Genomic DNA, 27,201 nt, shown 5'->3' with positions numbered 1-27,201 from the left:
TCCCTCTGGTAATGTGGTTCTCCAGTGGCCTGAGCAACTCAGGAACAATGATGGGAGTAGCCTGGAGAGAATGCTAGACCATAGAGATTGTGATCAATAAGCCTAAGAGTATTAATCATACGTTTCAGGGTAATTTTCTAAAACAGGGAACCAAGACAGGGGACATTCCGAGCTCAAGCTGCAGGGAGATGATCTATTGCTAAGCTACAGGTAGGTCAAGGAAAGGTGAGGCCCGGGACATTGTGGGGCCTCCACTGTGGGGGTCCCAACCAGGCCCTGCTTCACTTTCGGACTCTGAAGGCCAGTCATGCAGGCCTCCTCTGAGCTTGTCAGGTTTAGTATGTGGCTTTTTCATCCACAAAAGCAAGAACCAGAACTGCCAACGTATCAAAACTGTTAAGACAGGGGCTTGTAATGGTGACAGTAAATCTCCTATTTTGAGATTTGGATCTCTGGTATAATGTGATTTAACAAGTATAATTTAGCTTGGGACTTTTTGAAAGCTTTCTTTTCTTTCTTTGCATCTTGATGATTCTGCTTCCTATACATTTACTATGCATATCAGTTTCAATGTTTCTATTTACTCCCGCCCAGTGCTGGCCCCCGTTGACTTGGGAAAGGTTTTGCATCTATATGGGATCCACTCCTGGCTCCAACTTAATCTACATACATCCTGGTTAGAAAATATAAAACTTGAGACCAAACAAAGACGCAACGCAGTAGTTTGCAGTCGTTTCCAGCAGACTCTGCCCAGCCAACCCTTCTCTTACTTTAATAAATCTTCCTTCTATATTTCTACCTGACTTGTGAATGCTTTCACAGCCCACAAGTGAGCAGACACAACAAAAACCATCCCAGAAATAACACACAATGTGGCTATAAAAGAGGAAAAATTTTACCTCTACCTATCTTAGGTTCTCAGCTGGGGCTGCTTAACAAAAAGACAGGTTAAGAGGAGAAAAGCAATTTATTAACGCTATGCATACACCATATGGGAGAAACCTTAACAAGAGTAACTCAAGGTGGTGACTTTTAACTCCAATTTATATAGTATCTTTGACAACAACAACAAATAAAAACAATAAATTTGTAGAGAAATGACAGGATAAAAAAGCAGTTTTAGGCTTCTAAGGATGGCAAACTGGGGGGAAACTGAGTAAAGTTTATTTGCAGATTCCTTTAGTGCCATCTATACTCCTATGCTGTCTAGAGCTGTCTCCAGTAAAGAAGAATTTCTATTGTCTTTAGGCAGAAATGGGGGAGAGTCGTGAGAGATTTTCCTGCCCATGATGCTTCTAAATTGCCTTCAGCTCAATATAATTTTTATGTTAAAGAGGCATATTTTGGGGTGACATACTCTGGTTTCCTTCAGGGCCCAGCCATCTTCACAGATACAATCTCAGGCACTTCACAAAGGAAGCCACAAACCAGCCAGACCCTAGTGAACCCCAACCGTCAGAGTCAGGGCATAATCCTGAGTAACCTTCTCCTGTTGCACCACCCAGCATCCAAAGAACAGCACACACGCAGGAAACAGCTCCAAGCACCAAAACACAACCCTGTGCGCAATCACATACTCAGGCACACAGGGAAGCACGTCAGCCCCTCAGCACCGTCCACACGGAACATGCGTGCAGCACTGGGTATTAGTCAGGTTCACCGTTACTAGCCTAAGATCTGGACAACGGGCTCCAACCTCTTCATAACAGTTCCCCTTCCCTCCCGTCCCTCAGCGGGTGAGACCCAAGGGAATCCTGGGCCCCCTGTGGATTCCAGGGTCCACCCCCCCTTCCCCAACCCCCGTGCGCCTGCGCACTCTGGGCAGAAAAAGGCAACTCCCAGGAGCCTCTCAGTGCTTGGCGCTTGGGGGCGGGGGCGGGACGGTTCTCGGCTTTTGCGGGGCCTGCAGCCGAGAATCGAGTGAAAAAGGCAGGAATATACACCTTTTCTTATTTTTGGACTACAGTTCCAACAGGGGAGCACACCCGGATTACCCTGGATAGCACCGATCATTCACAGGCTCACTTTTACAGGCCTGTGTAAAAGGAACTGGGCACCTCGGCTGTTCCGGAACCCCGTTTTTCCACTGGGCCTGCCTGCATCCGGCTACTTTCGGCCCTCGGATCCCTACCAGAGGAGCGGGGTGAGGGGGCGGCGGACACTAGCTCCCTGTGTCCTGTGCGCTTGCGCACTCGGGACCGAGACAGGCACTCGCCGGCATCCCGGGCCGCAGACTTGAGGGCTGTGCACTCGGGATCCCTGAGCGTCCTGAGTACAGTAAGGACGGCTGTGGTCCGGGCTTTTCTGAAGGAAACCAGTGTGGAACGCACCAGGATTTGCCGCCCGGAACGGAGGTGGGTCCTGCAGCTTCAGGCCACTGTGCGTTTCCTCTGGAATGAGGGATTGTTTCAGTCTTGAGACCGGGAGGGCGCGGGGTAAAGCTCGTGTGGCGGCAACTGGGTCCTGGGCAGGGTTTGTGGGTGCGGCCTGTTCTGCGATGCGAGACCCTGAGGCCCTGCGCACCTCGGTAAACGCCTCAGTTACCTAGGCCCGGCTGTAAGAAAAGGCACAAAAGGGGAGGTGGAGCTCCATAATGAAGGTCCCTGGCAAAACTCTGGAACTAGCTTGGGGGCAGGCCTCTGGGGCCTAGGAGGACCCGCTGGACCGGAGGAGATGCGGTGGGCCGACATCACCCTACCCCAAAGAGGAGTCCTTTGGGTGTCCGAACTGCAGCTGCGAACTCGGACACGGGTGACTGCGGACCTTCTCCCGTCTCCCTCTCCTTTCGATTTGTGCATGCTGGTGGGAGGTAGTGAGGGTCGAGGGGGCATGGAAGGTGGGTTTTGACCGAGTCAAAATCCTGGGGTGTAATGAACCTTGTTTGCCTCCCTAGTCCTGCCAGTCTCCAGAGAAGGCCTTTGAAGTGAAACGAATTGCTGCTGCGTCTCTAAAAGCCAGGTTCTGTGTGAATTTGTGCTGCTTCTTTGTTTCTGTGAAATGTATTTGATTTTCAGGACGGGACTCTGAAACGTCCTGCTTAAGAATATTCTACTCTTTGAATTGGGCCTTAGGATTTCCCTACCTAGTCAATGGCAGGGAACTAATTCTTAGGTTTCTTTTTCTAGTGTCCACTTAATGCCTTTCTACAGGTAGTCAACCATGTGCTATATATTCAGTTCCTCTGAGTACTACTTTTCCTAAGGAGTTTGTTTGTTATGTCGATGTAAGTCCATACCTTTAGAATTTTCTAAGAGTTTATTTGAGTCAAACTGACAACGACATATGCTGGGAAGCGAGTTCTCAGATGCTCCAGACAATAGCAGTTTTGCAGCTTCTTTTATGCATTCGAAATTAAGGAGGGAATTTACAAGATTAAGAGGAGGTGGGAGAAAGCAAGGTGAGGATTGGATTACAGGATAGTTAACAAGATTGTATGCTCTCTTGAGAGTGGTTACAGCTTATTTTAAAGATGTGTTAATCTAGAGGCACAGAAAGGGACAGGGCTTGCTTATAGCAAAGATGAACTTTTTACTAAAAAGTTATGTGAATGGGCATGATCATTCGCCATGACCTGTCCAGTTAGGAATTTATGATAAGAACACCCTGTGAGGTTACCCCTTTTCCCCCCACAGCTTATTTTCGACAAATAAAAAATTGTATATATTTAGGGTGTAAAACATGATGCTTTATGTATGTATATATAGTGGAATGGAATGATACCACACTCAGACTAAATTAACCTTTTCATCACCTCCCATTGTTACCATTTCTTTTTGATGTGAGAATACTTAAGGTCTACTCTCATCAAAGTATGTAATACATTATTATCAGTACCAAACATGCTGTACATTAAGTCTTCAGGATTACTCATCTTAAAACTAAAAGTTTGTAGCATGAGTTTGTTTTGAATATGTCTTTGGATAGAGAGGTGTATACCAGTAGTGGTTAAGAATTTTGAACCTACATTAAGAGAGTTTGAATCCTGACTACCACTTAAATCTGAATGTGAGCAATCTTTCTGTGTTGCAGTTTCATCTGTAAAATCTGAATTATATAATACAGTCATAGGCCATTAGGTGATTTTGTTGTGCGAACATCTCAGAGTGCCCTTACACAAACCTCTATGGTATAGCCTACTATACACTTCGGCTGTATGATTCAGCCTATTGGCCTGTAAAGTAGGCAAAATAATTTTCCCTCTACCCTTCTGGGGCGGAGACATCCCTTTAATAAAAGACAGATTAACAGGAGAAATACAAACAAAAGTTTAATAACATGTATATACCGTGTATATAGGGGACACACCCAGGAAAACTGAATAACTTGCCAAAATGGCTAAAGCCACACAACCTTAAATACCATCTTCAGCAAAAGACGAAAGATGTTGGGGGGAGTCAGTTCTTCCAGGTTGCCTGGAAAGCATAATAAGCAAGGGTAAGGGTCTTCTGCAGATTTAAGTCTTTGTTTTCTGCCTTAGTTTTTAGAGATAACACCCATACAAATGGAGATTTCCCTTACAAATGTAAATAAATGTCTTTTACAAAGGGTAACCTCTAGATTCAGAGCTTCTTCCATGTTTGCTGTTTCTTAAAATTAACCAGCCTTAAATAATCCTTATGCCAGATAGACATATTTTGGGGTGACAAATTGTGTTCTTCTACAACTCTTAGGCCACAAACCTGTACAGCATGTTTGTGGTACATGCTGTACCACATTGTGTTATAACTGTTATAACACAATGGTAGGTATTTGTGTAATGCTTTGCATATGACATAATAGCTACGTATGATGTCACTTGGTGATAGGAATTTTTCAGCTCCGTTATAATCTATTGGACCACCATTGTATATGCAATCCTTCATTGACGGAAATGTCATTATGTATGACTAGTATATATACCCCACGGTTGTTTTGAAGATTATCTGAATTAATATCTGTAAAGTTCTTAAAAGAGTATCTGGCACATTAGAAAAGTACTTAATCAATATTAGCTATTGCTATTAAATGATAATTCTTAGTTATTCCCTATCAGCTTTCTGTTGTCCGAAGAGTAATGAAAATGTGAATTATGATGGATGCTTGCAAGCAGGAAAATGAATCAGTTTCTCAAGGGGACCAGAATAGGAATTTTTAACATTAAGTGTCTTTGGACGCTGTTATATGGGTTTTCAGGACAAAAATCTCTTAAGATTATATCCAGAATTGTTGTATATATTTGTCAGTGGGTAATCTGTGGGGGAAGAAGTCTCATTTCATGATATTGTCAAAATTGTATATGACCCAACAACATTGATTCTCACTGGTCTAGAACCAAAGTTTGGAATAATCTTTTACAAAATTACTATCTAGCAATATGGAAATAGTCAAGTAAATCACACTCCATTCATGTGATGGAATGTTAATGTGATAATAAAAATTATATTTATAAACAGTCATAAGAAAAAGGTATATAATGTAATATTGAGAACTATTGTTGTGAATAAAAATCTTTAAGAAATTGTAAAGTTACATATGTATCTTGAGCACTAAGATAAGGATTTATATGATACTTTGTAAGGATTTAATTGGTTGTTTATTGGAACCCAAGAATTATTGAGCAGCTGCTGTGAAATAAGCATTTCTTTCTGTCTGTTGTGCATGCTATGTCCTAATCACTTTGGAAATACCATGAATAGCACTGAGGGTTTTGATGAGATGTAATATTCAAGTTGGTAGGTATTGTTTTTCTCAGTCACACTGATTTCCCTGTTGTTACCACTTATGCAGGCCGATATAAACACAGTTTTCTTAATGATTATAAGGTATTCCTTCCTTCCAATGCATTAACTAAGGAGCTCTGAGGCAGTTCTGTTAAGGCTTTACATTCTTTCTTCAGTTCTGGCTTCTGTGGACTCTGCTGCTCCAGTGAATGATCCTTGAGGAAAACCGACCAGTTCTTGCAACTTTAAAATCATGGCTAATGTAAGTTGGTGTTTCTCTCTTTGAAATGCTGTAATTGTTTTCAGGTTATGTGAGCATTCTCATTAGTTATCCTGAAACTTCCTAACAGAGCCCCATCCAGCAGCTTCTCCCCAGTCTCTCCCATTCTAGTGGGGGATGGAGCCCAGCAGCCCAGGCCCCTCCTGTGTGCCCCTCTTTTCCATCCAATGTCCATATGTAAAGTGACCAAATTCTTCAGCATCTCCTGTATGTTTAGCCTTTGTCTAGAGCAGAGATAAAGCAGAAATGAAATCCCTAGAGGGAGATACTTGATCTGAGACTCTCAGGACCAGAGAGCACTTTAAAGCAGCACTGTGCAAAAGAATTATAATGTGAACCACATATGTAATTTAAAATTTTCTAGTAGTCACATAAAAGTACTATAGAATCAGTGCCTCCTTTGTGCAGTAGGCAGCATGTCAGTCTCATAAACATGAACATATATAAAATTAGGTATCCCACAGTACAGAGGCGGTTTTATCTATAGCAGTGGTGGGCAAACAGACCATAATTTGTGAGCCAGTTTCATCCCGTGGCCTGTTTTTGTATAGCCTATGACCTAATTACATTTTGAAAGAATTGTTTAAAAAGAGAAGGGAAAATGGAAGAAAATGTAACAGAGACCATATGTGGCATGCAAAGCCTAAAGTAAATATTTCTGGCCCCTTACAGAAATAAATAATTTTACAAATAATACATGGGTTTGTCATTTCAGGATTTGGTGATATTCAGAGATGTGGCTGTAGACTTTTCTCAAGAAGAGTGGGAATGCCTGAACTCATACCAGAGGAATTTGTACAGAGATGTGATATTAGAGAACTATAGCAACTTGGTGTCAGTGGGTAAGCTTATCTGTGTCAAATAATTTAGAAATCCACAGGACTGAATTTCAGGGCTGTCTTTCTAAAGATTAGCCGAATATCTGCTTTGTAGTTTGGGAATAGGCACCTTCAGCTATTAAGCTATAAAATAGCACATTCAACTTCCCCCATAATTTAGTGGTCATTACATCTTCCTTTGCCTTTTCTGTAATTGCTTCTCTTTAATGACAGCTGGATATAAATTCTTAGACACTCACAGCAAAACCATTGTCAAAGAAATCTGGTTTCATACTGCCATAGAAGGTCTATTTACCTGCTAACTCACCTGTGCTGTGAGGAGGAAGACAGAGGTGTCTGGCTCTACATACCAATTGAAAAAGCTTATGCAATGAATGTGATGGATTGAATCAGCTGTTAAAACTCAGGTGAACACATTGAATTTACTACAACAGACATACTATCTTTTAATTAATTTATGATTTAATTGATTTATTAAACTTTGCATTTAACATTGGGTAAATATCCTGGCAAGAAACTAATTATTTTCCTCTTAGCCAAATATTAAAAAAAAATAGCAAAAGTAGTATCTAATAAACATATATAGTGCCTACAAAGTACTAGGGACTCATCCAAGCACTTTGTTTATTAAATCAAACTTTACAATAATACTATGGGTAGATATTATTTTATTATTCCCTTTTTACAACTGACAAAACTGAGGCCTTACTAATCTAGGTGACAGGCAGGATTTGAAACCAGTGCTCTCAGTCATTAATTTCCTCTCAAGAGACACCCTGTGTGAGTTTAAAGTAAAATAAGGTGATGTTCCTACCTCTCTTCTTGGTAGTCCTTGTGATCTGGAAGTAACTCTAATATGAATGTTTTTCAGTCCTTTTACTCTTTGTTCTGAGGCTTGATCAAGTAAATACTTTCTTTATTATGCTCCCCCCGTGCAGGATGTTCCATTTCTAAGCCACATGTGATTACCCTAATAGAGCAAGGGAAAGACCCCTGGATGGTTGTGAGGGATGAGAAGAAGAGATGGAGCCTAGGTGAGTAAGTGCTGATCAGGCCAAGGTAAGCCATTATGACATGGCGCAGTCCTGCTGGTTGGCAAGGAAACACCCCTTAGATGTCGATTATGAAGAAAAGACCTGAAATGCGGGAAGAAAACTTAGATCTTAGCATGAGCTACCAAAGAAATTTCACCTATACTTTCATTTACCACTTGTTTCTTCACTCATATTTCCCTCCCATTTCTTCATTGCCCTCTTTTCTTGGTGTTTACATTGTAGTAGGAAAGTCATGCAATAAACAAATGGATTACAAATATCACAAAGTGATTAAGTATTATGAACAAAAATGAATAGGGTAAAAATAGGGAGAATTATGATGGGAGAATTGGGTAATTTTAGATAGGGTAGTGAGGGAAGAGGAACCAATTGGAAGAGACTAACCAGTCAAAGGTGGAACCATTTGAGCATCTATATACATAACTGCAATGTTTTACAACACATAAAATATGCTTAATTCCATAAATTCTCAATGATGCCAACAGCAAATTGTTCACCCCTGGGAACTATTAGAGAACGAACTTATTTGGAAAACATACATTTATAAGAAAAGAAGCATTTATCCTGCCTTCCTTACTATAAGAACAATTTTTATAGTAAGGAATGTTTTTCTTAATAAAAGTATTCAGTGAATAAATGAAGAATGTTAGAATTGGAATATTAGCATTTTGGAACCTATAATGAACTATTGGATCTAGGCATTGAATATCAGTGCTGATAGCATCATAAAAGTAGACACAAACATATTTCTTCTAATGTAAGGACACAGTATCACCGATGAAGTAACTTTGCTAACAAAATTGGTACTAAGTCTGATCAAGTTTCTAAAGCCAATTACCAATTTATGGGAAGATGATAAAGGAACATGTGCTACTATACTTTGGGAATATAGTCAGCAACATTCAGAATATGGGAAAAGCTACACTGCCAAAAACAGTTTCTTCAACAAATAAATTGCAAGAGAAATCAAAAGGTAGCAGGAAAACTAGATTAAAAGAGATGTACAAGATATGTCAACCAGTTGTGCTCTGTGGACTTTGGATCAATTATGATTTTTAAATTGTTTAAAAGTTTACAGATGAGGTAGTTGGCAGTATGATTTTCAATGATACTGAGAACTATTTTTTTCAAATTTGCTTCAAACAATGTGAGCAGAATAGGCCAGGATTGGGATTGGGTTGATGATTGTTGAGGTTGGGTTATTAGGTACATGGACGTTTATTATACTTTCTGTCTGTTTTTTCAGACAGAAATGTTTGAAACGCTCTTGTAATAAGGTTTTGTTTTATTTAAAAGTTATTGGAAGATAAAAAGTAAATGAAAAGGTATGGCAGTGGTGAAAATAAATGCAAACAATTCTTTTGAATAATTTTGTGTTAAAAGCAGACATAGGATATAGGAAATGTATTTTAAGATGTGAGGAATTAGATCATGTTTACAGGCTGAAGGGAATGATTTCAAAGAGAGGAAAACTGATGGAGTAGAGAGAGGATAATTTTGTAAGCGATGACCTTCAATAGATGGGAAAGAATAGGAGCCTATTTATGAAGGAAAATTATGGATATGGTAAGAATATGAACATAGGTTGGTTGGATAACATGGTGAAGGGGAGAATTGTATTTTTCTTACAATTGCTTCTGATTCCTCGGTGAAATAAAGCAGCAAGATCACCAGCAGAATGTGAGGCTTATTCAGTATTTTATTAGAGTTTAGTATGGTCTACATAGTATTTGGTCAGTTTTGATCCTCAGAAGTACAATTTTATGGTCATGGGTTTTAACACATCTCTGGATAATTAACACTAGTATTCGTATGATTAAAACCGTTCCTGTCATAAATATTTTGTGAACCATATAATCTTGTATCAGAAAAGAAAAAGTGATTAAAGACATTATGCCTCAGGAAACTAATTTTATGACCAGATAATTTGCTTCTCATTCTCTTTTTAATTAAAGCTGATACCCTGAAAATGGAAATAACATTTCTCCTTTTATATTGATATAAGATAGGCTAACATTTTGGTTTCATGTTAGCGTTGTTCACTAGAGTAAAGCCCTTGATTCAATAGAATCCAAGTTAGTATTTGGTTTATTGATTTTTTTTTTTTTTAAAGATTTTATTGGGGAAGAGGAACAGGGCTTTATTGGGGAACAGTCTGTACTTCCAGGACTTTTCCCCAAGTCAAGTTTTGTCCTTTCAATCTTAGTTGTTCAGTCTTAGCTGTGGAAGGTGCAGCTCAGCTCCAGGTCCAGCCGCCTTTGTTAGTTGCCGTTGTTAGTTGCAGGGGGCAGACCGGTAACCTTGTTGTTGAGAGCCCACTGGCCCATGTGGGAATCGAACCGGCAGCCTTTGGCCTTAGGAGCACGGAGCTCCAACTGCCTGAGCCACCAGGCCAGCCCCTGGTTTATTGATTTTTAAGTAGTTAAATATTTTACATATATCTTAAAAGTTGTAACATTAAAATTTTCTACCACAGGTTAATCTTTTGATGTTTACCCCAGCCTTTTGTTTCAGTGTAGGACCAGCCAGCGCTTTCTTGATTAAATCACACATTTAATGCATAAGCTATTATTTGCTCTTTCAATGTATTTAAAATAGAACGTGAACCTAGAGATACTTGTGACGTAGCCTAAGTGCAGAGTTCTTGAGTTTTTATGTTTTCCATTAATCTTTACTATTTTCTCAGCCATGCCTACTTTGATAACAATGTCACGTGCATCTGTAGCCAGTACTTCAAAAACAATCAATTTAGTTTTCACAGAAAAATGGTTGTGTTTTAATTGCTTGCAGTGATAAAAATTGGCATAAACAAATTTGGGAACAAATATGGCTGACTTTTTATTACAGTTCAGCTGTTTATTCTATAGAGTAATCTCCTAGACGAGAATTGTCAACATGGCAAGCAAGGTTTGATCTGGCATGTCACTTAAGTTGAGGGGGCTATATATGAGAATCTCAGTTCACTATATCCACACTGGGCATTTTTTGTTTTTAATGAAAACCTTCACATATTATAGGATTTTTTTTGATAGGAAAATTGTGTTCTTATGTCATTTCATGCACTCAGTTACAAGAGCTACTAAAACATAAGATAACATTATGATAGAGAATATGTTATTTTTCAAAACCATGAATAACTTTCCTAAACAACAAGGGGAAATGGAGGAGAAGTTTTATGTGAACTACATCTATAAATTTTGATAAAAATTATTCTATTTCAGTTTTTCTGTATTGCCTCAAAAGCACAATCATTTATAAAAATGTTTCTTTTTTTTAAAAAGATTTTTATTAAAATATAGCTAATATACAATATTATATTAGTTTCAGGTGTACATCATAGTTATTCAACAGTACCCACCTGGCACTATATATAGTTATTACCATATTATTGATTATATTCCCTATGTTAAAGAAGTGATCACCACGATAAGTCCAGCAACCATCTGATACCGTACCACGCTATCACAATATTACTGACTATATTCCCTGTGCTGTGTATTATATCCCCAAGACTTATTTGTTTTATACCTGGAATTTGAGCCTCTTATTCCTTTAATCTTCCCCCCTTTTTAATTTTTCAGCTAGAGTGGACATGTAATATTTTACATTAATTTCATGTGTATAGCATAATTGTTACACATTTATATAATTTACGACTGATTCCCCTAACTAGAACCCACCTGGCACTATAATAGCTATTACCATATTACTGATTATATTCCCTATGCTTTACTTTACCATCCCCATGACTATTTTGTAACTACTAATTTGTATTTCTTAATCCCTTCACCTTTTCTCACCTGTCCTCAACCCCCCACCAATCTATCACCCCAATAGATCTATTACCCATCTGACACCGTACACAGTTATTACAATATTATTGACTATATTCCTTATGCTATACCCTACATCCCCATGACTACTGTGTAACAACCAATTGTACCTCTTAATCCCTTCCCCCTTTTCACCCACTCCCAACCCCTCCCCCCACAATCTGGCAACCATCAAGATGTTCTCTGTATCTATGAGTTACTGTTTCATTTGATTGTTTATTTGTTCTTTAGATTCCACTTATAAGTGAAATCATATGACATTTGTCTTTCACTATCTGACTTAATGCCACTCAGCATAATACCTTCTAGGTCCATCCATGTTGTCACAGATGGCAATATTTCTTTCTTTTTCATGGCTGATTAATGATTCCACTGTATATAGGTACCACCTCTTTATCCATTCATCCATTCAGGGACACCCAGGCTGCCTCCAGATCATGGCCTTTGTAAAAAATGTTGCAATGAACATAGGGATGCACACATCCCCTGAAAGTAGCGTTTGGAGTATCTTTGGAGAAATACTAAGAAGTGGGATTACTGGGTGCTTCCTTGTCTCGTTATAGCCTTTGTTTTAAAATCTATTTTGCCTGGTATAAGTATTGCTACCCCAAGTTTTTTTGTTTTTTCATTTCCATTTTCATGAAATACCTTTTTCCATCCTGTTACTGTCAGTCTGTGTATGTCTTTCAATCTGAAGTGAGTCTCTTATAGGCAGCATATGTAAGGGTTTTATTTTCTTATCCATTCACCTACCCTATCTTTTGATTGGAGCATTTAATCCATTTACACTGAAAGTAATTGTTGATAGATATGTAGTTATCATTTTATTATTTGTATTTTTGATTTTTAAAAATTCTATCTTAAAGAAGTCCCTCTAAGATTTCTTGTAATACTGGTTTGGCGGTGATGAACTCTCAGCTTTTTCTTGTCTGGCAAGCTCTTTGTCTGTCCTTCGATTTTTTAAATGATAGCCTTGCTGGGTAGAGTACTCTTGGTTGTAGGTCTTTGATTTTCATCACTTTGTGTATTTTATGTCAATCCCCTTTGGCCTGCAAAGTTTCTGTTGAGAAATTAGTTGGCAATCTTATGGGAGTTCCCTTATAAGTTAGTAGGTGCCTTTCTCTTGTTGCTTTTAGGATTTTCTCTTTTTTATCTTTAAACTTTGCCATTTTCATTTTAATATGTATTGGCGTGGGCCTGTTTGGGTTCATTCTGTTTGGGACTCTCTGCCCTTCCTCTCTGCCCTTTATGTCTATTTCCTTTACGAGGTTTGGGAAGTTTTCAGTCATTTCTTCAAAAAGGTTCTCAATTCCTTGTTTTTTCTCTTCTAGTACCCCTATGATGTGGATGTTGTTATTCTTGATGTTGACCCAGAGGTCTCTTAAACTATTCTCATATTTTTGGACTCTTTTTCCTTTTGCTGTTCCAATTGGATATTTTTTTGCTACTTTGTTTTCCAAATCGCTGACTCGATCCTCTGCTACATTTAGTCTGATGTGGTGATTCCTTTTAGTGCATTTATTATTTCAGTTATTCTTCACTACTGACTGGTTCTTCTTTTTGGTTTCTATGTCCACTTTTATGCTTGCTGTCTCTTTGTTGAAGTTCTCACTAAGATGTTGTGGGGGCTCTTCTTCCAGGCTGGGGAGCCTGGTGTGGGGCTGGGGTCCCTCACTCCTTTGTGGGAACCTCTGTGACTAAGATAGCCCTCCTGATTTTCAACCATCACACGGACGTTTAGGACCAGCCCTTTTCTTGTCTCTGCCCCTCCCACCACTCTCAACATGGTTTCTTCTTTATATCCTTAGTTATAAAGCTTCTGTTCAGCTAGACTTAGATGGTTTTCCAGGTTAATTGTTCTATAATTTAGTTGTAATTTTGATGTGTTCTCGTGATGAGACAAGCACAGCGTTTATCTACTCCATCATCTTGGATCTCCACTTATAGGATAAGTTTTATAACTTGTTTGTTAATATGAGTGATTATGGACATTTTATTCTAAGTTTATTTACATCTATATTTATTTTGTACATTGTTCACTTCCTTTATTCCATTAATTCTTTTCATTGTTTAAGTTTTTTGCCAATTTGTATGGACTTTTATACTGTGACCACTTTCTCATTTTTCTTACAAATATTTTCACTTTTTATTTTGATTTTTACAGACTTTTCTTTTAGATTATTTGCATTTATTTATTTATTTATTTATTTATTTTATTTTATTTATTTTATTTTATTTTATTTTTTTTTAAGAAGGGCACAGGTCACAGTTGCCCATACGGGGATTGAACTGGCAACCTTGGTGTTATTAGCACTACGCTCTAACCAACTGAGCTAACTGGCCACCACCCTGGCTTTAAATTTTTAATTTGCAAATAAAGCCTTTAAGAACATTTTTTATACCTTTATAGCTGCCTCCTCATTTACTACTGTTATGACTATTTAGCTAATTTCTGGTCACTTTACATATCATTTGTATCATATTTGTCTTAAGGAGGCCTTGAATTGACTTTTTCCCATAAATTTTTACAAAATTGCCATAGCTTTGTATTGCTTTCTTGGGTGGGGAGATAGAGACAGATAGACAGATGGGGGCACAGAGAAAAGGAGAGAGGGAGGGAGGAAGACAGGCATAGGTTTCCTATGCCATTTATTTACCTGTCCCTGCTCACATTTCATCCACACTATTTAAATCATTGTTGCCTTTAAATGTCTTTTTAATATATCCTTTTAAAGTAAACTTATTGAAGTGTAAATACAAAAATACAGAAATCGTAAGTATGCAGCTCACTGAATTTTCACAAAGTAATCACACTCATATAATTAGATTCAGATTCAGAAAAAGAGCTTTGCTAGTATATCAGAAGCTCCCTCCCTCCTTCTAGTCATTCTTTCCCACCAAAGTTAACCACTGTATTGACTTTTAACAACTCCATAGATTAGTCTTACGGTTTTTTGGCTTTATGAAAAATGGAGTCATACCGTATATATGTCTGGCTTTGTTTACTCACCATTGTGTTTTTAATTTGATTCATGTTGTGTGTACTTGTAGATTATTCATTCTCATTGCTGGACAGTTATGTGTTGTATCAGTGTCATAATTTACTTAGCCATTCTTCTGTTGATGAATGCTCAGATTCTTTTCAGTTTGGGCTTATTCAAAATATGCCTGTATTATGAGTTGAAAGTACCTTTTTCCTTTTGAAAAGTATTGAACTTTTATTGTAAAATTTTTGAGAAAATATAAATTTGAGGAAAACCTCTCTTTGCTCACAATTTTATTAGCATGTTACTGTGCTAATACTGTGTATACTGCTAATACTGTGTATACTGTGTGGTATAAGGCTGTTGCTTTGCCTGACAGATCACTGAAATACTCTCTAGGAAGTAGCCAAATGGCATTGGCTATGAGGACTTTAAGAAAAATATGAAAGAAAAGAACAGGTTGAATATGTGTTACATAAATACGTATAGTTATATAAACTCAAATGAAGATAAGTAAGTAGAACTTCTCATTACCTTGGTTGTGAAAGTAGGAGAAAGTTCACTCATGACTATGTAGAGAATGAGCAGTAGTGAAGATATTTGTAAGTGAAAGAACAGACACAATTGGAAGGATAATCACATGTAAAGAAATCACCATTTTCCATTTATATATTTGATTGAGATAGTTCAGATGTACTTTTGTTTCCCATCTCTATAGGCAGTGATAAAAACTAATTAGTGTAATAAGGTGTAAGATTGAAGGCAAGGCAACATGTGCAATAACGTTACCTAATTATGAGAATTTAATAAACAATTACTATGTCTTACGGGTTTGTTATTCAATTATAATTGAAAGATTGTTTCTGCCCTTGGGGAGGTTTATGGTAAGAAAATAAAAGAATGAAAACTGAAAAAATTAATGAATATGTAACAACGAAATTGAAAAAAGTGTTAAGCAAGGAACAAGTTATTGGGATAGAAAAGAAAGGATATAAATTAGATGAGGTCAGCACGGATGATTTTTCTGATTTTTAACATTATAACAAAAGGATGAAAGGAACCCAAACGTGGAGAAGCCAAGTCAGCATTCCTGGGAGATCTAATATCCAGTGAAAAGCTCTAAGAAATGGAAAGATCGTGACATTCTAGAAGCTAAAAGGAGGCAGTTTGATAAAGACATCGGGTGCAAAGTAGATAGTCAGTGGTTTGAAATGATATGGTAAATAAAGGCCATGTTATTCATGGTAAGATGCTTCTGCTTCATTTTAATTGAAAAAAATCATTAAAAAGTTCAAGTAGAGATTCTCAAACTTTGATCTGCATCCAAATAATCTGGTGTTAACATTTTCTTTATTCCCCTTAGCTTTCTTTAAAATACATGATTATTTTAGAGTTTTTTAGCCTGTTATCTTCACCTGGACTTCATTTTCTGTTTTTTGTTTGTTTGTTTGTTTATCATAAAGTTTTTATTTGCTTATTTGTTTACTTTTTCTAGAATAAGAAAATAGCATGCATTTATCTTGTTTTCTTTCAGATTTGGAATCCAGATATGACATTAAAAAGTTATCTCAAAAGGATATTTATGAAATGAATTTATCTCAGTGGGAGATAATGGAAAACATTAGAAGTTATAGCCTGGAAGACTCCTTTTTCAGAAAAGACTGTGAATATAAAAAGTTTGAAGGACAAAAGGGTCCTCAAAAGGGATATTTCAGGCAAGTGAAAAAAACCACCTCTGAAAAAAGGCCCACTTACAGAAAACTCAAATCTCTTACTTTATATCAGAGAATTCATAATAGAGAGAAACCCTATGAATGTGGGGAATGTGGAAAGGCTTTTAGAGTACGCCAACAACTTACTTTCCATCAGAGAATTCATACTGGTGAGAAACCCTATGAATGTAAAGAATGTGGAAAAGCCTTTAGACAGTGTGCCCATCTTAGTCGACATCAGCGAATTCATATTTCGGACAAACTCCTTGAATGTAAAAAATGTGGAAAGATCTTTACATGTAGCGCAGATCTTCGAGTACATCAGAGAATTCATATTGGTGAGAAGCCCTATGAATGTAAGGAATGTGGGAAGTCCTTTAGAGTGCGAGGACAACTTAATCTCCATCAAAGGATTCATACTGGTGAGAAACCCTATGAATGTAAGGAATGTGGGAAGACCTTTAGACAGTATGCACACCTTACTCGACATCAAAGACTTAATATTGCTGAGAAGTGCTATGAGTGTAAAGAATGTGGGCAGGCTTTTCTGTGTAGTACAGGCCTTAGAATACATCACAAACTTCATACTGGTGAAAAACCCTATGAATGTAAGGAATGTGGGAAGGCCTTCAGAGTACGGCAACAACTAACACTCCATCAGAGAATTCATACTGGTGAAAAACCCTATGATTGTAAAGACTGTGGGAAGACCTTTAGTCGTGGCTATCATCTAACTCTTCACCAGAGAATTCATACCGGTGAGAAACCTTATGAATGTAAAGAATGTCAGAAGTTTTTTCGTCGTTACTCAGAACTTATTTCACATCAGGGTATTCACATTGGAGAGAAACCCTATGACTGTAAGGAATGTGGGAAAGCATTTAGACTATTCTCACAACTTACTCAACACCAGAGTATTCATTTTGGTGAGAAACCTTATAAATGTAAGGAATGTGAGAAGACTTTTAGACTGCTCTCACAACTTACTCAACATCAGAGTATTCATACTGGTGAGAAACCTTATGACTGTAAGGAATGTGGAAAGGCCTTTAGACTTCATTCATCACTTATTCAACATCAGAGAATTCATTCTGGTGAGAAACCATACAATTGTAAGGAATGTAAGAAGGCCTTTCGCCAACACTCACACCTTACTTACCATCAGCGAATTCATAATATAACTAAATAATTATAAGAAAGCCTTCCATTGTGAATTTTGTGTTAAGGAGCATTGGAAAATAAATTCTAGAGAAAAAGTTTTTGAATGTAGGGATCCCTTTTACTTCATGCTGACAACTAAAGAGATTTTATTTAAAAGAAAGAATGTGTTCATGAATATGTAGAAGTCTTTCATCACCATTTAAACCATGTTAAACTTTATAAAATTCATTCTAGAAAGATATTCTCTTAAAAGAGTGAATGTGGAAAAGCTTTTGATCTTACCTATTTTCACCTCTATTCATTGTATACCTATGGAGCTATACCAGCTCATTCTGAAAATTGGTTAAGTCAAAGGAAAGAAAAGTCATTTAGCCTGCATTTTCTGTATGAACTGTATTGCAACAACTAGAAGTTGTTGAGGTAAAGTTCTTTAGTGGAGAATTTTGCAACACATAATGAAATTATGGAACTAGGCAAGATTCTCAGAGTTTAAGCAGTAGGTGAAAGGTTGATGTGCACGTCATGATGAACTTCATAGTGAACAGATCAGGTTGACATATGAACCCACTGGTCAGTTTTAACCTCATCAAAAATAGGACAAAACATTTTGTTCCTCCTAATGAGGTAAAATATGACACACATCTTGCCAAAAAATATTGAACATGAATCTAATTAAGCATCAAGATCTAACTGCCAGTTTAGAGAAAATTCAGGGAATAGAAGAACAAGTTGCATGATGCAAAACGAAGCAATTAAATCTAAAATATGGGTAATTCTACAAAAGGAATGACCCAGCTTCTCAACCAATAAAATAGCACTGAAAAAAAGGGAAGTGGAACTCTTGTATATTGAAGTCTTAAGAAATGTATGAATCAAATGATATGAATGAGTGGTTCTTATTTAGATCACAAGGTGAGAAAACTTAAAACATTTTTATGACAATTGGGAAAAGGGGAATGTTGATAGTATTAGATAATGTTAAGAAATGTTTTTGTTAAGTGATAATAGCATTGTGGTTATGTAAAAATCTCTTAGAGATAAGTTATGAAGTTTATACACATAAGATGATAATGTCTGGAATTTCCTTTAAAATGCTCATGGAAAAGAAAAACGGATAACAAGTTTGTCAAAATGGTGTTTAGATGAGTCTTGGATACATGGTTTTTGTTTGTTTATTTGGCTTTTGCTATTTTCTGTACTTTTTTTTTTTTTTTATTGGGAAATGTTGGGGAACAGTGTGTTTTTTCCAGGGCCCATAAGCTCCAACTCAAGTCGTCGTCCTTCAATCCAGTTGTGGAGGGTTCAGCTCAGCTCCAAGTCCAGTCGCCGTTTTCAATCTTTAGTTGCAGGGAGCACAGCCCACCATCCCATGCGGGAGTTGAACTGGCAACCTTTTTGTTAAGAGTTCGTGCTCTAACCAGCTGAGCCATCTGGCCACCCCTCTACTTTTATGTCTTTAAAATTTTCCATGATGTTCTTTTAAAGATAAAATTATGAAATTACAACCAGTTTGAAATGAATGGTTTTTTTAAAATGCCTACATACCAAAACATGTTGCCAAAGCCCTAAACACTGGGATATTAAATATGCTATAATGTATTTGGGAAATTAAGAATGCGGGTCCAGATTTTATCTGGTTCACCTATTGCTATATCTGTTACAGTGCCTGTCCCATAGTACTTCATATATTTAAAGAACAAGTAAAAAAAGCAATTACCACTAACTTTGGAGATTAATGGAATAGACCTGCATTGTCTGATAAGATAGTTGCTAGCAACATGTTGAGCACTGGAAATTGAGCTATTGAAAACTGAAGTGTGGCTAGTTCAAATTAAAACAATGTTAAGTGTAAAATATACAAGGTTTTGAAGACTCAGTTCTATAAAGAAGAATGTATATATCAATTTCTCAAAGCATTTCTCTGCTGTGATTGGGAAGCAGTGGATTGCATCATTACATAATCCAGAACCCAGTTTAAGTGTGTTTCTGCTTCCATGTACGTACATGTTTGCATACCAAGGTCTTGGTTCCACCCTGAGTCATGAGGTGTTTTTTTTTCTTCATAAAAGGTGGCTTGTGTTTACAGCAAGTAGTTTTCACAGACTGATTTTAGTGTTTAGACATTTTGGGATCCAAAGGCCCTTTTTCATTTTGTACTGTTTCTATCTTGTTCAAATTTGCAGTGCTTCAAATAATATAATTCTCTTAAAATGTATTTTCTACAAATTTTATTAGGGTTCACTCAATTAGACACAAGTTCAACAAGCTCTTCTCTGTATTGGGTTCCCTATGAGGCTGCTATCTGAAAATAACTTTAAAAATTCTTAGAAGTCCTGCTGTTTCACAGGAAAGATTAAAGTTGGCTCCATATTTATCCTGAAACTGCATTTTCATGACAGAACCATACATTTGATTTTTTCCCCTTTTCTCAGACCCTTTATAACTGAGGACCTTTTGCTACCTGGAAACACTGTCATGGAACCCTCTATATTTCCTTGAATTTCTAGAAATATGTACTAGTCGATATAATGAATATATAATGTGATTTTTCTTTTTTACTCTGTTAATATGATGGATTGCTACCTTCATGGATTTTCAAATAGTGATCAAGCCTTACATCACTGGAATAAAACTCCATTTGTTTGTAGTGTATACAGTTGACTCTTGAGCAACATGGGGGTTAAGGATGCTGACCCCATATTAGTTGGAAATCTGTATATAACTTTTGACCCCTGTCCCCAAACTTTACTAATAGCTAACTGTTGACTGGAAGCCTTACCGATAACATAAAAAGTTGATTAACACAGATTATGTGTATTATATGTATTCTGTATTACAATAAATAAGGTAGAAAAAAGTGTTAAGAAATCATAAGAGAAAATACATTTACAGTACTGAACTATATTTAGTGATATCATAAGTTTACATGGTCAGTTTGCAAGATGAGTTATCTGTCAGTACCTACATATTGTCTTATAGGATACAAAACACCATAGATGTTATACATGTTATTAACACTAGACATCAAAAATGAAAAGATGTGAAAAAATTCATTTATTTACCGGTTTAACAATTCATGCATTGATAAAAAAGAAGCAGCAATGTGATTGCATCATGGTAGCCTAGCCTATACACGAGTGAATCCAAAAATTTTTATGGCATACATCTTTACAGTCATTTATAATATTGGAAATGTTACATTATTTAAAAACTACTTACCTGTGGTGATAGGCTGATTCAGTTTCTCCAATTTTGAGAGGTATACTGTATGGTAATGTAATTATTTGTAAGAAAAGTTATAAAACAGAAAGCTATCAATTTTATATTAAATATCACTCACCTTGTGTCTATGTAGATAGGCTATCGCTGTTCACTTCGAGTCTTGCACATGACATTCCACACGATGCATACTTAGGCAACAGTGCCACAAAGATGTCTCATACAGTTACTAGATTTTTCACACAAAGACACACAAGAAATTATTTACTATTAAATGGATTGTAAAGGCCTTCATTCTGGTCTTCATGTTCATTGGGCTGAGGAGGTGTTGGTATCGCTGTCTCAGGTGACAGAAGTGGAAGGAGAGGCAGGCTCGGTGTAACCTAAGGAAATTATTCGTAATTTCTGACTTTGTTTTACATTTCTCTGAAAATGTTTCTATATGAAACCAATCCTTCCACCATTTGCTTTAGTTTCAGTGCCCATATCATAGAAGGGTCCATGTCATAAAAAAAAAGTCAAAAGCAGTCTTGAATAATCAGAACTCTTCTGCCAAATCATCTAATGTCAATTTGTTTTCTGGCACTGCTACATCTTTCTCAGCGTCTGGAGCTGGTTCTCCAGCACTCGTGTCCATCAAATCATCTTTTGTTAATTCCTCTAGTGTGTCTATTAGCACTTGAATTTCTCCAAGACCCATATCTTGAAACACTTCCCCCCCACACACACACACTTTTTTTTTTTTCCTGCCACATTCACAAGCTCTTTCATGATTTCCTTTATTGGCTCTGTTGTAAACCCTGTGAAGTCATGCACAACATCTGGACACAGCTTCCTGCAGCAAGAATTTATTGTTTCAGGTTTTATGCCTTCATGGCTTTATACCAACAAGGATGGCATTTCCAGACTTCCATGATGTTCTCTCTATTGGGGTTCTTTAGTGATGATAATCCTTCCTGTGTAATCATTCATGTGTAATGAGCCTTAAAGGTCTTTTTGACCTGATCTAGATGCTGAATTAGAGACTTTGGGGGCAAGCAGACCAATTTGATGCCTTTCGTGTTGAAATCATGGGGTTCTTGGTGGCCATTGCCCAGTAAATAAAATAATTTTAAAAGGCAGTCCCTTACTGGCAAGGTACTCCTGACTTCAGGAACAAAATATTAGTGGAACCAATTCAGAAAAAAGCGTTCTCATTGTCGAGGCTTTCTTGTACAACCAAAAGACTCGCAACTTTAAGTTGTCATATGAGGTCAGACAATTAAGATCACAAACTCACCCTAGAAAAAGAGCTACATATCTCATTGCTGAATATCACTGCGGTCACCATCACAGTGCTCCCCTTGGGAAGCTATGCACCTACCCCAGCACCTAGTTCACCCTTTGAAGCAATTTTTGAACTCTTTCTGGAATGGCCATCAGAGCTGTCTTCGTATTACCCTTGATGTCCTGAATGTCATCAAAATGTCTTCCTTTCAGTATTTCCTTTATCTTCAGGTAAAGAAAGAAGTAATTGGGGGCCAAGATCAGGTGAGTAGGGAGGGTGTTCCAATACAGTTATTTGTTTATTAGCTAAAAACTCCCTCACAGACAGTGCCATGTGACCTGGTGCATTGTGATGCAAGAGCCATGAATTGGCGAAAAGTTCAGGTTGTCTAACGTTTTCATGCAGCTTTTTCAGCAGTTCCAAATAGTAAACTTGGTCCAGTTGGTACAAATTCATAATGAATAATCCCTCTAATATCAAAAAAGGTTAGCTACATCGTTGAAACAAAGTTTGCGAACTTAATTGTCATAACTCGTATAATGACTTTTTTCTTGAATCATATTAGAGTCTATAGGTATGCCTTTCTTATCGCAATCCTGGACCCACATAAAAGCTGCATTTTCAATGAGATAAAAAGGTATTTTGCAAAAAGGATAAGGTTTTTGTGTCTGATGGCATAGCTGCAACAACGGCTCCATTAATTTCCTTTAATTCTTTTACAATCATCCTTGAACTATCCATTTATCTTGAAGTATTAGATAAGCGCAGATGCTGATCTTAGTCTATGATATATATCAAGCAATTCAACTTTATCTTTTAATGTCATGACTTTGCTTTTTGGGAGCACTTCCATCACTTTGTGGCACTTTGTATGGTCCCATGGAGTTATTCAAGGTTTACGGTATTGCATTAACATGAAAAATACATGAGAACTGCAAGAGCACTTTTACTGCAAATTGCAATTTATGAACTGCTCATTTAGATTAGCATCATATGGCGATTTAAATGGATACAACATTTGAGCTCACAATAGCAACAGGAGGTGGCTATGAAATTATTACAGTAGTATAGTACACACTACAGTTAATTTTATGCATTTATGATTTAATACTGCCTCAACATTTGTTTAGATTTCTACTGCAAATGGCTCTGGGTGTAGTCTAAGTGTGCATAAGTTTTGATGAATTTTAACTTAAAAATAGGTTTGTGTATATTGTATGGTAGTAAATGATCAAATAGACTAGTATCTACATATATTTTATGCATTAATGACAAACCTAACTTTCTTAAGTTTTTTTTGATATTTCTAGGTTACATGACTAGCCTGTGAATTTTTTTCAAATTGTTGCAACTCTCTAAAAAATTTCCCAACATATTGAAAAAAAAATCCATGCGTAAGTCAGCTCGCACAGTTCAAAACCGTTTTGTTCAAGGGTCAACTACTTTTAAAATATAAATTTCTGGATTTGCTGTGGTTGCTATGATTTGCTAATACTCTGTTGAGGATTTTTACATCTATATTTATGAAAGATACTGGTCTATAGTTTTCTTCTGTCTCATTTTGGTTTCAGGATGATGTTAGCTTCATAAAATGAATTTGGAAGTGTTGCCTCTTTTTAGTTTCTGGAAGAGGTAGTGTATAATCAGTGTTAATTATTCTTTAAGTGTTTGGTAAAATTCTCAAGGGAAACCATTAGGCCTCGCAATGGACTGAATGTTTTTCCTCAAAATTGAAGTGTTGACATCGTACCCCCCAATACATTAGGGGGTGGGTCCCCTTGGAGGTAATTAGGTCTTGAGGGTGGAGACCTCCTGAAGGGAATTAGTGCCCTTACAAAAAGGACCCCAGAGAGCTCTGTCCCCCTTTTCTGCCATGTGACAATACAACAAGAAGATGGTAGATTTTAATCTGGAATAGGGTTCTCACCAGAAACTGACCATGTTGGCACCCTGATGTTGGACTTCCAGCCTCCAGAACTGTGAGAAATAAATTTGTGTTGTCTATCAACCACTCAATCTATGGCACCCTGTACTAGCACCCTGAACTGGATAAGACAGAACTTGGAACCAGAAGTGGGGTGCTAATTAACAAATATCTGAAAATGTGGAAGTGGCTTTGGAGCTGAATAATGGGTGAAGGCTGGAAGAGTTTAGCGACGCATGCTAAAAATATGGATGTTAAGGGTGATTCTGGTGAGGTCTCAGAAAGAAAAGAGATGAAGAGAAAGCCTCAGTCATCTTAGAGAATAAGTAATCGTGGACAGAGTGTTGATAGAAATACGAATGGTAAAGGCCATTCTGAGGGAGTCTCAGATGGAAATAAGGAACATGTTATTGGAAACGGGAGGAAAGGTATTTCTTGTTATCAAGTGGCAAAGAACTTGGCTGAATTGTGTTTGTGTTCTAGTGTTTTGTGGAAAGTAGCAATGGAATTGAAGGTGTGGCTTGGCTTCTGGCTGATTATAATAAAATGCAAGAAAAGAAATGACTTAAAGATGGAATTTTTGAAGCAGAACTTAAAGATTTGGAAAAGTCTCACCTAAATAGTTAAACAGTGAAAATACTGTTCAAGTGAAGGCATTAATTGGGAAAGAATGGGATCCCATGGTTGGTACAGGGACATGTGGGAAGACCCTTTTGAAGGTGGGGACATTGAGCTCCGAAATGCTGATGTGTCTTACCAGTGGTTTGGCCTCTCCACCCATAGTGGTTTTGGCATTTCCACCTGTGAGAAAATTGATCCTGCATTGCTTGAAACGGTAAGAGGCAATGGCCATGCAAGACAATGCTGATTCCCCTCAGACAACCCCATCCCACTTCTCTGTTTCTAGGCTTACAACTAGACTCAATTCCCAACACGATCCTAAAGGTGAGATCCAAAGTGTGATCCAAGAAAAGGTGTGCTACACTACAAAAGAACTACTTGAGTTTTATAATTTATGCAGACATAAATCTGGGGAACAAGTATGGGAATGGATATTAAGAATTTGGGATAATGGTGGAAGGAACATGATTAGACATTTAGTGACAGGGAAATCTAGGGAAGAGATATATGAATAGATATCTCTGAATGAACAAAAAAATATATTTGTGTCCCCTATGAATAATCACTAAAGGGTGACCTCAGCAAAGGAGGATTTTAATAACTGGATAAGATGGCCCATTCTGTGGATAACAGCTTCTTTTCCTAGCCAAACCTCTCATCATCCAATGGGCTCACGAACAATGTGGCTCAGCAATGTGGACTTCCACTGATCTGTCAGTGGCCATTGCTGTGTTCAGTATGCCAGGAGCAGAGACCCACACTGAGCCCTCCCTCTCCCAATATGGTACCATTCCCTGGGGTGTTCAGCCAGCTACTTGACAGGATGATTATATTGGACCCCTTCCATCATGGAAGGGGCAGCATTTTGTCCTTACTAGAACAGAAACTTACTCTTGGTATGGATTTGCCTTCCCTGCATGCAATGCTTCTGTCGCAACTACCCTCCATGGACGTATAGAATGCCTCAGCCACTGTCATGGTATTCCACACTGCATTGCTCCTGATCAAGGAACTCACTTCACAGCAAAATAAGTGCAGCAATGGTTCCATGCTCATGCAATTCACTGGTCTTACTATGTTCCCCACTATCCTGAATCAGCTGGCTTGATAGAATGGTGGAATGACCTTTTGAAGACTCAGTTACAGCGCCAGTTAGGTGGCAGTACATCGAAGGCTGAGGGAAGATTCTCTAGAAGTCTATATGCTCTGAATCACCATCCAATATATGGTTGATTCCCCAATAGCCATGGATACAGGAGTTAAGGGTGGTATGAAATAATAGAAAAGTACATATGAAAAATACATATATATATGTATGTGTATATATATATATATATATATATATATATATATATACACATATATATCTCGACACATTTATATGTCTCTGCCCCCATTTCCTGGCACAGAGCTCCTAAAACCCTTGTGATAAGAACACTAGGAGTATCTCCTGTTCTAATATTTTGTGTTTGACCTGGTTCCTGACACAGGGCTCTTGAAGACCTTTTAATTTCCTGGGTGATAAAAGTGTCTTTTGTTTTACTGAGGCAACTCTAAATGGGCTCCTGGTTGGCTCCTGGATGAGGGATATTCACCAGAAGGACCAAGCCATGATTAGAAGCTTGGGATTTTCAGCACCAGTACCCCATCACCACCACCATCACCTCTTGAGAAAGGAGAAGGGCTGGAAATGGAATTAATGATCCATCATGTGTACATGATAAAGCCTCCATAAAAATCCCAAATGCACAAGGTTTGGATAGCTTCCAGGTTGGTAAACACATCCACACTGGGAAGATGATGCTCCCCAACTCCACAAGGACAGAGCTCCTGTGCTCAGGACCCTCCCAGACCTCACCCTATGTATCTCTTCATCTGGCTGTTTATCCATATCCTTTATCATGTCTTTTAATAAACTGGTAAATGTAGGTGTTTCTCTGAGTTCTGTGAGCTGCTCTAGCAAATTGAACCTAAGTAAGGAGTCATGGGAACCTCTGATATGTAGCCAAATTGGACAGAAGTTGTGGGTAACCTGGAGATCTCTACTTGCCATTGGCATCTGAAGTGGGGAGCTGCCTTGTGAGACTGAGCCCTTAACTTGTGGTATCTGAAACTATGTCCAGGCAGATAGTGCTAGAATTGAGTTAAATTGTAGGGTGGCCAGTTGGTGTATGTAGCAGAGAATTGCTTGTGGGGGAAAGAAAAAAACAACCCATGTATTTGGTGACCAGAAGTGTCAAAAGTGAGGTAGTCTTTATAAGTAGTAAAGGAGACACAGGGAAGAAACACAGTAGGGAAGAACTAAGTTTTCCTTGACAGGTGGAAATGGGAATGGTACATCTCACTAGTGACCCACTAGCAAAATTTTTGCTTGCTGTTTCCATGACTTTATGCCCTGCTAACAGCCTAGAAATCTTAGTTCCAGAGGGAGAAATGCTTCCACTAGAAGTCACAATAATTATTCCAGTGAATTGAAAATTAAGACTGTCACCCAGCCACTTTGGCCTCCTCATGTCTCTAAGTCTATAGGTAAAGAAAAGAGTTTCAGTGTTGGTTTGATTAATCCTGATTTCTACTGGGGAAATTGGACTACTACTCCACAGTGGA

At 37.7% G+C, this 27,201-nt stretch overlaps 1 protein-coding gene across 1 annotated transcript in view; it reads left to right on the top strand.

Moving 5' to 3' along the window:
• The window catches only part of LOC117034927 (zinc finger protein 345), a 97,250-nt gene that overhangs the window by 42,911 nt on the left and 27,138 nt on the right, over positions 1 to 27,201 (top strand). The window contains exon 6 of the mRNA XM_033128413.1: positions 16,490 to 17,718. Coding sequence (XP_032984304.1) covers positions 16,490 to 17,591 — 1,102 coding nt within the window. The 3' untranslated portion in view covers positions 17,592 to 17,718. Of the gene's footprint in view, positions 1 to 16,489 lie in introns of the transcript that reaches the window.

This window comes from Rhinolophus ferrumequinum, chromosome 15, assembly GCF_004115265.2.
Source record: "Rhinolophus ferrumequinum isolate MPI-CBG mRhiFer1 chromosome 15, mRhiFer1_v1.p, whole genome shotgun sequence".
Lineage (NCBI taxonomy): Eukaryota > Metazoa > Chordata > Mammalia > Chiroptera > Rhinolophidae > Rhinolophus > Rhinolophus ferrumequinum.
This window is presented reverse-complemented; position numbering and strand designations above follow the sequence as displayed.